The sequence below is a fragment of the Danio rerio genome, chromosome 7 (assembly GCF_049306965.1).
Source record: "Danio rerio strain Tuebingen ecotype United States chromosome 7, GRCz12tu, whole genome shotgun sequence".
NCBI lineage: Eukaryota > Metazoa > Chordata > Actinopteri > Cypriniformes > Danionidae > Danio > Danio rerio.
This window is the reverse complement of record NC_133182.1, coordinates 40656875-40671208: the sequence shown is the minus strand read 5'-3', so window position 1 is coordinate 40671208 and position 14334 is coordinate 40656875. Positions and strand designations below refer to the sequence as shown.

The window sequence follows — 14334 nt, the reverse complement described above, 5'->3', positions numbered from 1 at the left end:
CCTTTATCAAACAAAATTATTCTAGAAATGTCATAAAATAATGCGTAGTAATGCCTATTATGCAAACACTTAAAATGTAATGTTAGTTACATTATATTTTATACTAAATTAAACATCTAATGCTTAAGTAAAGGCTAATTTTAAAGGGCATCCATGCAAAAATAACTTTTGAAAGCTGTTTGGACAAATCTGCGTGTAGGTAGTGTGTGTGTACTGTCATATTAGAGTAATATAAACACAGCAAGTCTTTTTTTTTTTTTTTTTTTTACAATTTCCTGATGTTACTCAAATACCTGTGAATCTGATCCTCGTGCGGTTTTCCCCGCCCACCAAAATGACAGACAGCAAATATGTCTTCGTCATCTTACATTGTGTAAAAGGAGTAAAATAGGAGACAGTCTTTGTTGCACTTTGGTTTGGTCCCTAGCATGTGGCGATTTGATACAGTGAATAGTTTTGCAAAGTAAATACTTCCGTTGATTAAAAGCTTTGAAGAGCTTAATTTCTCTCATCTCTTGTTACCTTTCACAGCAATACAAACAGCATATGCACATGCTTTCTTCGTGTAGTTTTTTGTAAAACAGTAACAACAACAAGTAAACAAGGACACTGAGACACTGAGTTCTGCTGAGAAAAGCACTTAATGTTAATCGCGGCATGGACAACTGCGACTGAACAAATCGTGGAGTGAGTGTGATTCGTGAGGGTATGTCCTGTATGATGTCATTGTCAGGTGAAAGGTTATGATGTGGGTCTTTTTATTTACGGGTAAATTATAACGAAGTAATTCGACTAATAATTAGATTTGACAGCCTCCAGGGCATTTATTGCAAGTACAAATCACGGTGCAAATGGCATGCCATCAAGAACCCTCTGTCCCCTCCCTGCACTGACAGGCATTCTATACGTTAAAATACTTATTTAATATTAAATAACATTAACTTTCTAAATGGTTAGTGTAAGGATAAGTGTTAGCTGCATGTGTGTATGCATAATCTATTGTTATTGCTATAGGAAGTCTAACTATTTGCACTAATATGTACAAATTTTTGCATAAGTATTGAATATAAAATAATCATTTGCTGTCTGTAAGCAATAAACGAGAACATTTTAAAACAGTATGAAGCGAGGAGCTAGATAGATACAAAACTGAACACAGTGCATATGAAAGAATACAGAAAGCGGAGAGTGCATAAAAACACATAGGGAATAGGACACAGGTGGCTTGTACGCTTTGATAAATCACCTGTATTTTCCAGCAATGAGGCAAACAATAAGGTGTAAATGGAATCCCTGTGAAGTGTGATGTCTTTATGATATGACCACGCCAGCCCGAGTAAAAACACACACACTCACACACATATCAGGACACGTGCAAATACACACAAAGCAGCTCACACACAAACCTAAAGAACAATATGCATCCAAATGGAAGCGTATTCACATGCATGAGAAAGAAAGTGAGAATTAGAAGACGCCAGAGTGCAACTGTATTCCTGGTGCCTTTTCACGCCTACCACTCCCTTCCAATACACACTTACACACTATTAAATCTCCTTCAGGAGAATATGCCTTTCAGGTACTCCAAGTTAAATGGGCCTGCAGTAAGTGAGCCAAAAATCCAGAGTGTCTGTGAGATGAATCAAGTTATTGGAGATGCAGTGGTGGTGTAGACCATCATCTTTCTTGTTGAGAGATGTACACCGACACCCCCCCCCCCCCCCCCCCACACACACACACACACACACACACACACACACAAACACACACAAACTAATAGCTAAATACTGTACACAGAGAGGATGGTGAGCCAACCCGAATAGATTGCAGAACATGAAATGAAAAAAAAAACAAAAAAAAAACTGAGAATGGTCACTGAACTGTGACAGAGAGTGAAATGCTTAATTATGCACTAAAATTACAAATGGTATTTTAGGCAATACCACAAAAAACACATAAATGCCAGATGATTCTTAATTATTAACTTGTATTATACAAATCTACAAACTATAGTTACAACTGATATCATAATTTAGATTATTTATCTTAGATCAAATTGTTTTTAGGCAATCATTGAAAAATGCAATATTTGAAAAAATAAAATAGCTTACCTATACATTGCTGCACAACCCCTTTTTATAGGATAATGGTATATATGCTTACGGGCTTAATCACATTGCTTTCATCTAATTATTGAATGAAGTAAAGTCTAAATGCACTATGCTTAAATCTCAAGATAGAGATGCTGATGCTCATCTATATATAGTTTTACTATAATCCTGCACTAACTTAGTTATTACTATAATAAAATATAAAATAAAATAAAATATATTTTCTTACACTACACATCAAAAGTTTGTGAAGAAAATTATTCTGTTCATCAAGACGGCATTTATTTAATGTTAAAAAATTGTAAAATACTTATTTATTAAATATTTATTTATTGCTTATTTTATGTAGTTTCAAATGGAGTAAATTATTACTCCAGTTATTATTGTGTTTTTACTATTACAATTAATAATAATAAATTAATAATAATAATAATAATAATAATAATAATAGAGTGATTTCTGAAGGATCGTGTGACTGAAGACTGGGGTAACGAAGCTGAAAATTCATCTTTAAAATCACTGGAATAAATGATTAAATTAAATGATAAACTACTTTTGAACAGTTTCTTTATAGTGCAACGACATTTCACAATTTTACCATTTGTATTGTATTTTGGATGAAATAATTGCAGCCTTGGTTAGCAGGAGAAGCTTATTTTAAAACATTTTAAAATCCTACTGACCCAAACTTTTGACTGGTAGTGTAGATAATTTAGTAAATAATTGTTCAAGCTCACGTTTATTTTTAGAACCAACCTAATTGCTGCACGAAATTTTAAAACAAATAGATAAACAGACCAACAACTAGTTTGCAACAAAAAAAAGATAAGATTACATATTAGAAGATCAAAACAGATGCATTTTGAGAGATGATTTAAACAAATATAGTGTAACCCATTCTAATGTGGTCTGGGAGATTATCCAATAAAGTGGGGCCAGCCACTTCAAAAGCTCTCCTGCCTCTCGTCTTCAAGCAGATTCCATAAATCTGAAGGAGGAGTTTATTTCGGGATAAGTCCTGGGATAGGAGTATAAAGCTAAAGGAGGGTTGTAAACTAGAGTGGTGCTAGATTATTTAGAGATTTTTATTCAATTATATAGAGAAAGGCCAACCAGTGTAAGATGGACATTTTTTTACATCCCTTCAGGAATCTGGCTGCTGCACTTTGAACTATTTGTAAGTGAGAAATTTGGGTCTTCGAAATACCGTAAGAATGTGATTTAATAAAGACATGGATGGCAAACTCTAGAGAAGCTTTAGAAAGAAAGAATTTGGTTTTTATATGAAAAAACAGTAAATAACAGTAAGATTTGTTTTCATTTAATACATTACTGAGCTGTTTAGCTGCCAGAATATAAATTGGATTGACTTTAATCATTTGGATGCATCCAAAAGTAAACCTAGCACTTCCAAAATACAAGAAGCAAACTAGAACAAGAAGCACAGAAAACTTCATTTGGATACCCTTAATAAATATTTAAATACACAACTGTTATTTTATGGTTTATCTATACGATGAAAAAAATGCAGCCCTTGTGTGCAAAAGAGAATTTTTTTTAAAATCATTAAAAAGCATACAGTAGATCCATTTGTACAACATAAGTGCAAACATTTTGTTGCTAATGACATGTGATCTGAATATTTTTCTTTATACTTACTCTTCAGTAATAATATAGCCAAAGTCTCCGTCGTGTGGACTTGAATACGTTGCAATGTTCACTTCCACGCGAACACCCTTCTTCTCCACCTCTTCTTTGTCCATGGATTGTTTTTGAGGCTCTTTATCTGTTTGAGCCTCTGCTTTGACTTGTGGAGAGCCTTCAGAGCTGTGCATCCACTGTTCAACCTCAGCATCTACTGGCTCAACATCCAAAGTGTCAGGTTCCATTTTCTTCTTCATCAGGTCCACTTCTCTTTGCGTTGTCCGGCTTTGGACATTCTCCAAACTGGCTCTCAGTGGACTTCCAGCATTTGGCTGGTTGATGTACCCCAGAAAAGACTCTTGGGGAGGATGAGCAGATTCAGTGCCAGAATTACGATCCAGGAACTCCAGCAGCTGGCTGATAAAACCTTTGTCCTGGAAATAAAAAATGATACTGGGAATTCTATTGAATTCATGAGTGAGAGTTTTGACGGGCCTATGCATTTCAACACATTACCTTGTCTTCAGATTTATGGGCAGTTTCTTCTGTTTGAGTTACTGCAAACAGAATTTAAACATATGGTAAATATCATGGCTATTGCTGATCACATTCTATATAAGGGTCATAACTGGGGTATTATATATAACCAGGAACTAATCAAATAGTTTTTTAATTGGTTGATACCTTTATGAGTTGGGCCATCTTCTGCTTTCTCCATCTGATGTAATTCCTGACTGGGTTCCCTCTTTACCTCTATTTCACCCTGTGTGGCGTCTCTGCCTTTGACCTTTTCTTCTCCATCTACCACCCGCAGGGCCTGTGTGATTACTTTAGAGAGTTTGTCCAGGTCCTTTGGGGTCAAAGTGTCCACGTTGACGCTCTGACGTCCTAGCTGGTTAACCACTCCATCAATGAACTTCTCTGAGAGAAACATACACATAAACAAACAAACAAACAAACAAACAAAAATTTTAAGCATATCGCAAGTGTATAAGAACTACCCGGGATATACCCTAATCAAAATTGCACGGTTTCATTGAAAAAGTATAAGCAAACCCCATTGACCTGGCAATTATACACCATGTTTAGGCTACATATAACATATGGCACTCTATTAGGTGTCAGATTCAATCTGAAGGCATTTTCAGAATTATAGATGTTTACTTTGTTCCCAAAATGGACATTATTTGTTACAATGACACATTTTCTTTTTGATTGGTTTGAATTGACAAGGCAATTTTCATAGAACTACAATATATGTTTAGGTATATCACATGTTAGTATTGCTGTGTTCTCATTGGTCTGATTGCATTTGTTTGCATTCCTCTGTCATCCATAAAACAGGATTATTACGCTCAGGCTTATTGTGGTTTAATCTGTAGCTGTTGTGGCACAGATTAATATACTGTATGAAGCTGTCATTACCGCTCTAATATATATAATTTTATATTACAGTTAGAGCATGAATCAAGGCTTTGTCGACACAGCATTTTTGCAATGCAGAAAAGAGCAATTGCACAGCTTTTAAGACTGGCTTGAATTGCTTTCTAATCTCAACTGGATACAGTACAAAAAATAAACAAAACTAATGAAGAAAATGCATGCAAGGTTCTATTTTATAAAGGTACTATTGTGTTCAGCAAATATCAACTACACTAATAACAAAAAATAAATAAATGTGCAACACGAAGTGTATTGATGCTTAGCACCAATTAGACTGGGGCTGGCTATGAGGGAAGCAAAGATTATATAAAAAAATCATCATAAAAAATCTACACGTTTACAAATGTAATTAACAGTCTAGCAGCTGTATGCTAGACGATTCACATACAGTAGGATCGGCTGAGACCTACTGTACTGTATATACATTAAGCTGAATTGCAGAAACATAGTCATGATAAAATAAATGCATCACAAATTTAGAAAAAGTGAATCGAGTCTCTGTGTTTATAAAAATTAAACCCAGTGAGACCATTTATAAAGAAAACAAAAAGGGGCATGAATAGATCCTTGGGGAATTCCAAGGGTCAAAACTCAATTAGTGAATGAACTCATATCAACACTGACTGAGAAAGTTCTAGCATTAAAATAGGATTTGAACTCATTTAAAGCTTAACCTTTAAAACCCAAACCGAGTCAGGAGACAGTGTTTCAGTCTCTCTCTGACTTACACCAATTCTGTTTTTTAATTTTTGGGAAATACATTATCGTGGTGATTTTAATGATTGGACTCCCCTAAAGAGACCTTTGTAAAAAGGTTTCCATGCTCACAACAAACTTTCATGTGCACATTTTTGCATTCTCATAAGAAATTTTCAGATGCATTCTGTGCAAGGCACCCATAGCATAAGCACAAGGTTTTAACTTAGCTATAGATGCGATTCATTTAAGTTATTGCTACAATTAACATTTTCATAGAGTAGTAACAAGGAAAAATAATGTGTTAATGTTTTGAGGTCATTATTCAAGATTCATTTGACAAACTAAAAGAGGATACAGTATTTCTGCAAAGGCCCCTTTAGGGGCTCTGAATGCTTTACATGTATAATTATGCAAAAACTCTGCAGCACAGCCAAAATAATTTTCAAACTTGTTTCTCCTTATTAACATAAAATAAGAAAACAAGCTGAAATATTAAACATAATATGAGAGCTGAGTTTCCTCATTCCTCCTGAATTCATCTTAGTTTTTCTCAGTGCGCATTAAAAATAAATGATTTGCCCCTAAATGCAAGTCACACTGGGTCAAAATTGCATTATTGCGACTGCATTGATTACATTAAAATGATTTTAAATTGAACACTCCTGCACATTATATCTTATAAATCCATATATATGTATCAGATTTTTATGGCTCACCATCTACTGTACTGAGGGCCTCCTTATGAGCTGGACTGCTTGCTGAAGATTTGAGCAACAATTTTTCGATTTGGGGCTTTGGAGGTTGTCTGGAAGCTCCAGGCAGTTTTTCTATTTTGGTAGCAGGAGTGCGCTGGAGGCTGAAGTAACGCAGCTTTCCCTGTGTTTGACCTTTACCAGGATCTTGTGCTCTCATGGGCCCAGCTTGATACTGCTGAAGCTCAGCAAGAGGGACTCCGCTACGATCCTGTTCAAACCCACTGAAGGATGATCGACCTGAGGGAAGCTGCGCCACAGTTGTCTGGAGATCAGGGCGGCCTTGTAGGAAGGGGATCTGTGCTGAAGGAGGCTGAATAAAAACCTTATGATTGCGCAGTCCATTTTCCTTGAACCAAAGAGAGAAAAAAAAATACATAGATATGCAAAAAAGCTATTTAGATTGTGAACTTGAACACAAGGCAAACATTTTTTTAACCAAAGTAATTCAAGTGTATTTTGGAAAGGTTTTTTTTGTAGACATTTTTTTAAAAAACGAATCTTTTTTTCTTAAATGCATCTCAAATCAAAACGCAAAGAGTACAACTTATGAGTTTAGCCACATTTTACCATCTCATCAGCCTCCCTCTTTTTTGCTCTGCATATTGTTTAGCTGTTTTTGAGAGATTTTAAAAAACAATTATATTCTTCCCACCGCGGCAGAATAGAAGGCCAAACTGACTTTAGAACAGCAGGGTGGGCTTCGATGAACAAACCAGCACATACACGCACACACACACTGCATCCAAAAGCACTGCAGGGAACTAATGTTCAATAGTGCGGTGAACTTTTCAACTCTCACAACTGCTAACTTCAAGAGCTGTTGTTTGATGGTGATTTATTGGTACCAAGCAGGTTTTACCTAACATTACATGTCCCCAGTAGATATGTGCTTATCTGAAGTATTAAGTGCAAGTCAGAGTAGAAAAAACACAGCTAACAAAAAATATATTTATCACCTGTTCTATTTACAAAGTATATATGTACCGTCTATAACAATGCGTATATGTTATAATACAATCATAACACAATAACAATGTATATATGTACTATCTAATTGTTTTCATTGCCTAGCAAAAGGAAAACCATTTCAAAAATCAAAGAAGCAATGTAGTTCACTTATTATATTTTTATTTATTTAATTATTACTATTAAAATTATTGTTTGTAGTTATTATTTTAAAATATGAGAACAAGAGCGGCCACTTGCAGGGCAGGGCTGTAATGAAAAACCATGCCAACACGGGGAGAACATGCAATCTCCACACAGAAATGCCAACTGACCCAGCGGAGGCTCAAACTAGCGACCTTCTTGCTGTGAAGCGGTCGTGCTATCCAATGCACCACTGTGAGGCCTTTGCACATTTTTTTTTTTTAATGGAGATCCAGTTTCCTTATTTGTTTAAATCCCAATATTTACTTAAATATAAAATGAAGAAATGACAATTGAAATTCTACGTGATAATTTTGGTAGTTTAAACACTTTTCACTTAACTGTAATCTGATTACTATAATTTAAAATATAATTGTAATGAAATAATGTAATTTATATTTTGTATTTTAAAAACAAGATGTTGTTACATGGTTTCCTCCGGGTGCTACGATTTCCCCCACAAGTCCAAAGACATGCGGTATAGGAGAACTGAGTAAGCTAAATTGTCTGTAGTGTATGTGTGTGAATGAGTGTGCATGGATGTTTCCCAGTGATGGGTTGCGGCTGGAAGGGCATCCGCTGCGTAAAACATATGCTGGTTAAGTTGGCGGTTCATTCTGCTATGGCGACCCCAGAATAATAAAGGGACCGAAAAGCAAATAAATGAATGAATGAAAAATATGCAATATGTTTATTTAACAAATTATCATCTCGACTCAGAAATCCATTCCTAGAATACACTTCTCTCATGGAAGTACAAAAAATATTTACTTAAAAATCTAATAAAAAAGACACAACATTAATATCTGATCTAAAAAGCATCAGTTAGTTCTTGATTTTTGAAAAAAAAAATATATCCAATAACTTTTGTTTTTCAGTTTGATCAGTTTTCTTTGTTAAATAGTTATCATTGCATTTTTCTAAGAGTTTTTTGGAAGAAAATTACACAGAATTTTTATAGAATTCACTTAAAGTTTGGTCCATTTATTAAACAAATATATTGTACAACTTGGTGAACTGCACAAGTTGCTTTGGCTATTTTTATGATAAGCTTGGCATATTTGATTTAGTTTTGAAGCTTGGATTGGAGAAATGAACATAACAGAATTCCTTTCATTAGTGTTATGTCTATAGCTTAAGTATTTCAATGTATTCTAATTTAGATTAAGTTATTATCTGAGTCATTATTTCGTTTTCCTTTTGCTCAGTCCCTTTATTCATCAGCATATTTTTACACAGCAGATGACCATCAAGCTGCAACCCAGTACTCTGAAACATCCATCCACACTCATTTACACACATACACTACGGCTAGTTAGGTTTATTCAATTCACCTATAACGCATGTCTTTGGACTGTGGGGAAAATCAGAGCACCTGGAGGAAACCCACATGAACACGGGGATAACATGCAAACTCCACACAGAAATGCCAACTGACACAGCCTTGCTGTGATGCAGCAGTACTAACCACACAGCAACTGTCACCCTATTTTCTGTGTAATCTGAAAAAATATTTACTTATTACTGGTTACTTTTTAAAGCCTGTTTTGTAATTTACAGTACTGTAAATTATGCACACTTAACCACTACGCTATTGGTGCTGACTGAAATATGGTTTTTTTAAAGTAGTAAATTGGATGTGCAAGATGTTTTATTCACTTCTACCTTAGTTGAACAAAAAATTCAGTTTGTACTGTCATAATTTTAATACTCTACTTTTTTCTTATATACTTTTATCATATATCATGCTTTGTTGTTCATCTAGTTACTAACCCAAAGCAAATAAAGGCTCACACACTGACAGATAATACATTGTTTTTATGTTATGTACTGTATGTATAAATATTTCAAGTGTAAGCATCTAGCAGAATTCATAGATGTGGCTGAAGATTATTTACCTTCCAAAACTCTCTTCGCCCTTGAGGACTCTGTTTGAAGGAGGAAACATCAGAAGGCAGGAAACCTTGAAGGAACCTTTGCAATGTCCTGCTCGCTGCTTCTTTCTGAGCCTTCAGCTTCCTGCACCCATTGGGAATGTTTAAAATACAATTCCACGTTTAGAAATAGATACACAGATTGTAGAAAAGAAAACCAGACTATTGCTTTATTTTAAGGTAGTGCAGTAGCTATTAACGAACAATGCCTTTAATGAACACTGTAAAAAAAGTATGATAATTTATGGCTTCTCATATTTCGCTATGGTTGTTTTGGATATTTTCCATTTATTTACATTTTTAATTGTACTGGCCATGATCTGCTTTAACCTTTGGGGTTGAAACGTTTGACAGATTAGGTGTTATTAAGTTTGTAATTGAAATTTTTTTTAAAATATAACTGTGACTTCGGACCACTAAGCCAATCTTACAGTATGTTGCACAGATTTATTTTGGAAACACATTGTTTGGTCTTAAATTATAGATTTTACCCAATTTCCTTTAGTAATATGCATTGCTAAATAATTTTTACATTTTCATTGAAGCATCAGATTGTTTTATTTAAAAATGAAGACTTGAATTACTTGCCTAAAACTGTAGTGCAAGTAGAATAAAAGTATCTGTTGTAAATATTACTCAACGTACTGTATGAGTAAAAAGTAGCCTTTTCGAAAGTACTCAAAAGTAGTGAGTATGCAGTAAAAAGCTGATGCATTTACATGTAATTTGTGGATATGTGTAAACGTAATATTCTGTAGTGCATCTAGTTATTGCCCACCAGCAGGCACACAACATCATAAGACGTTAATATTAGGTTAGATGGTTGTAATGTCAGGTGACTAAAATTTAATGTCTAGCCAGCATCTAAGAAAAATGTTATTTTGATTTCCAAAAACAACATCAAATGACGTTGATATTTGGTTGATTTTAGGTTGTGTTATAAACGAGCCAACATCTTAAACCAGCATCATCTTGACGTCAAATACTGACATTTGTTCGTCAGGTATGCCAACCAAAATCCAACATCTGAGAAACGCCATAGTGGAAACGTCCACACAAGGTGAAGCTGTAACATCATTAGACGTTGATTTTTGGTTGATTTTAGGTTTGCCGTAGGACATTGACGTCAACCTGACGTTGGGTACTGATGTCAACCTGATTTTTGATGTCATGTGCCTGCTGAGTGTTTAAGGTCATTTTGATCATCACATCTGTGATCTTCTCACCAGTGACATGCAAATAAACAGTCTCTGGGCCAATGCGTGTGAAGATTTTGGACATCGTCTTAGACACTTTTAATGCTTCCAACAGTTTGCTGCAATTATAAAGTAACTATGTCTTGAGGTAGTTCATTATAATGTGGTTTACTCTCTATGTGTGATTTGATTGGACAGGAATCACAGGACTGATTTTTCTAATCCTTATTGACAAGAAAAAACAAAGTAGTGACTGCAGGTTGAAGGAAGGTAGTGGCTTAAAAGTACAGATACAGCACTGAAAATGTACTCAAGGGAAAGTACAAGTCCACATTTTTAAAACCACTTAGTAAATTACAATTCCTGAAAATCACTCAATTACAGTAGTTTTAGTATTTGTAGTTTGTTACTTTACACCACTGCTGGTTTGGTGTTCCAGTGTCACGTTTATAAATTCATAAAGCATTGTTTAACAATTGCTTTATTTATAAAGATCATTAAACAAGTGTACACATTTTTAGACAACTACAAATTTGAGCTTAAGCATCATATAACACTTAAACATCAAAAACACTTAAATTTCGAAACTAAATCCATAACCATCCCAAGCTCATTCTGAAAACGTAGCCCTGCGGACGTTTCTGGAGACCGCAATATACGTGGCGTGGTGTGACGCCGCTCCTCCTGTTCGCATTCGCCGGCTGACGGCTCACCTCCGTGTGGAGGGCTTTCTCGCCGCAACCAGTTTGTCCGCTTAGCTCGCAGCGTTATGTCGGTGAAGCGAAAGCCCGGAGGAGGAGGAGCCGGAAACAGCAACGACCGGGATCGAGTCCGGGGAAGAGCGGTTCCAGAAATCAGGTAAGATGAAAAACAGAATCCAAAAAATAAAAGCGAACGAGTTCGCGACGGGGCAATTTCCGAAAACGCTGTCAAAATCGGACGAGAGCTTTTGCTTTTTTTTCTGGACTGCTTTTGCAAATCGTCGCTTGGGTTTAGGGAAGGAGGAGGAGGAGGGTGGCTGAGTCGGCCGATTGGCCGCCCGGCCGCCCAGTTGATCGTTCAGTCATTCAGCCTGTCAGTCGGACGGACGGTCGCTCTACAGCGGCCTTCGGCGGCTTTTCACACAAAAACAGCGCGGGCGCGAACGGTGCTTGTTCCCGAGAGGCGTTCGAGACGCGAAAAAGCGCGCACAGTGGCCTCTCGCGAATACGTGAAAACAAAAAACTGCTCGAATACATCCCTCCCGAGACGTATTTCGCTGTCTCCAGAAACGTCCGCGGGCCTACATTTCCACAATGAGCCTGGGTTGTTCATAACAGAACATGACCAACTACAACACAAGTTTCCATTAACACATTATTGTCATGAACACAAGACGGGACTTAAGATCTTACCGGGAATTGTCATTGAAATGAGGAAAGGTGTTTGCAAATCCTCCAAGAGAAACCCTGGGAAGTTGTGAGAGCTCTTTTGAGATTACCTGCTGAGTTATGTCATCCTGCCAAGTATATCCTATAATAAAAGAGACAGAGAAAAGCATAAAGTAGCATATACATAAACTAACTGGATTACTGTATATTCAAAGAAAACCCGCTTACACCTTCAGTGGCAGACATTTTAAAAGACATTACAAAGCCCAGACAAGAGAAACTATTTTAAGTCACCATCACAGTGAAGCACAGTGCTGCTCATTTTTCCTACCAGCAAAACTTTAAATAACTTGCTGCTGATATTTGAAACATTCACATTAGTTAGTCCATATCATTTCTAGCTGGCTTGTGGAGCTAATCTGAAGAATTCATGTAAGTACCCCATGTGTGCATTTCATTCATTCATCTGAATTTTCACAAACAACAAATGCAACACTTTGAAGAATGGTAAACATGAGCTTAACGTCAAATCTAATTCTGCAGCTCACCAGGAATGAAACCAGGATCCATATTCTCTCATCAATCGCAGCAAAATACTCAAAACAACACTTTCTGAATTCCAAGGAGGAAAAACAAATAGAAATATGCCAAACTGATGTGTCAAATCCCGTCTTGTGGATTCTGAGAATGTGTTCATCCTGCTTTCATGCAAATGTCACCCAATCAGACACACTTGAGATTGCTGAGCGCACTGAGGGACACAGGTATGCGCTGATTGAACGGATGGATGGGAGGAATGCCATTAACCGGCACAGATGCGGAGGAACGAGCAAAGATCTGAAGAGCATCTCCTTAAGCCCCTATAGATGTGACCTCATTAGCCTTCTAGCCACCGCAGCCACTGGGTCCGGTTAATCTGTTTTCTTGGAATCCGGATGGGTGGGTTTGAGAAGGGGGGAAAACAATGTAAATTTTTTATTTACATACAACTCTAAAAAAAAAATGTCAGAAGACAGATTGTGGGCTTATTTTGGGGTTTGGGCTCAGCTGGGTTACTGTTAAATATCATCTGCCACCATCTGTGGATTCTATACATCAGTGCATTGCATGCTGGGTGAAGAAGAGCAAATGGCGCATTACAGATGTCACGATGAAGGCTGTTCCTTTTGGAAGAACTGAGGATATGTTTAATGTAACGCTGGTATATAAATGATTACAAAAATAATTCTCAATTAGATTTATGAACAAAAATGTTTACAAACAAAAGCTACGTCACTTTAGTGCCAATATGGGAACAACAAGTAACAACACTTAAAACAAAACCGTCATGGACTTCATAGATTGTCTGTGTCAGACTATAACTTGTTTTCATATGAATGACTCTGGGCTCTTTATTGGTTTGGAAAAGCAACAGCGCGTGACATTTACATTTTTTCATCCATTCTATGACATGTGAAATCAATTATTATAACGTTCAAGATGGAGAAAGATAATGCCAACGTATCATGCAAACAAAATGTACTCCCACAAAGTCAAATCTATACAATTTTTTCACCTTATTCTTCAAGTACGAGCGGGCCCAGCCATTTAAATCGTTTGGCTCAAGACGTCTCATTCACTTCCATTCATTTTTAGATGTTAAAAGCAATTTGTTCTGCTGCTTGATGTTGCAAACTGATATTTTCTTGTTATATTATGCTGCTTTGTCTGTATAGTCATGCAAACATTTGTTTGTAAAGAAAGTGGTTTGACGGTTTTCTGTGGTTTATTATTCCTAGTCATTTCTTCCATATGCGACTGAATGGGAAGTTCTAAAACAATCGCAAAAACAAGGGCGTCTTCGTATTGAAGAGTAAGGTCAATAGTGTCATTATTACAAGGAGATTTTTGATTCTGATTGTCTGGAAGGTATACAATAGTATTGTTTAATGCACAAGTAGTTCCAGTCAGCTTTAATCACAGTTCGAATTGTGTTTCGCCAGGGAGCAGATAGAAAGCAATGGACAGCTGAAACTATGAGCTATTAGATACAG

At 36.2% G+C, this 14334-nt stretch overlaps 1 protein-coding gene across 3 annotated transcripts in view; it reads right to left on the bottom strand.

Moving 5' to 3' along the window:
- Positions 1-14334, bottom strand: part of ptprn2 (protein tyrosine phosphatase receptor type N2) — a 283469-nt gene that overhangs the window by 184230 nt on the left and 84905 nt on the right. For 2 of the 3 annotated variants that reach the window (NM_001128667.1, XM_021477405.3), the window contains 6 exon segments: positions 3771-4189; positions 4272-4312; positions 4440-4676; positions 6614-6998; positions 9700-9820; positions 12326-12443. In NM_001128667.1, the coding sequence (NP_001122139.1) occupies positions 3771-4189; positions 4272-4312; positions 4440-4676; positions 6614-6998; positions 9700-9820; positions 12326-12443 (1321 nt within the window). 3 annotated transcript variants of the gene reach the window in all.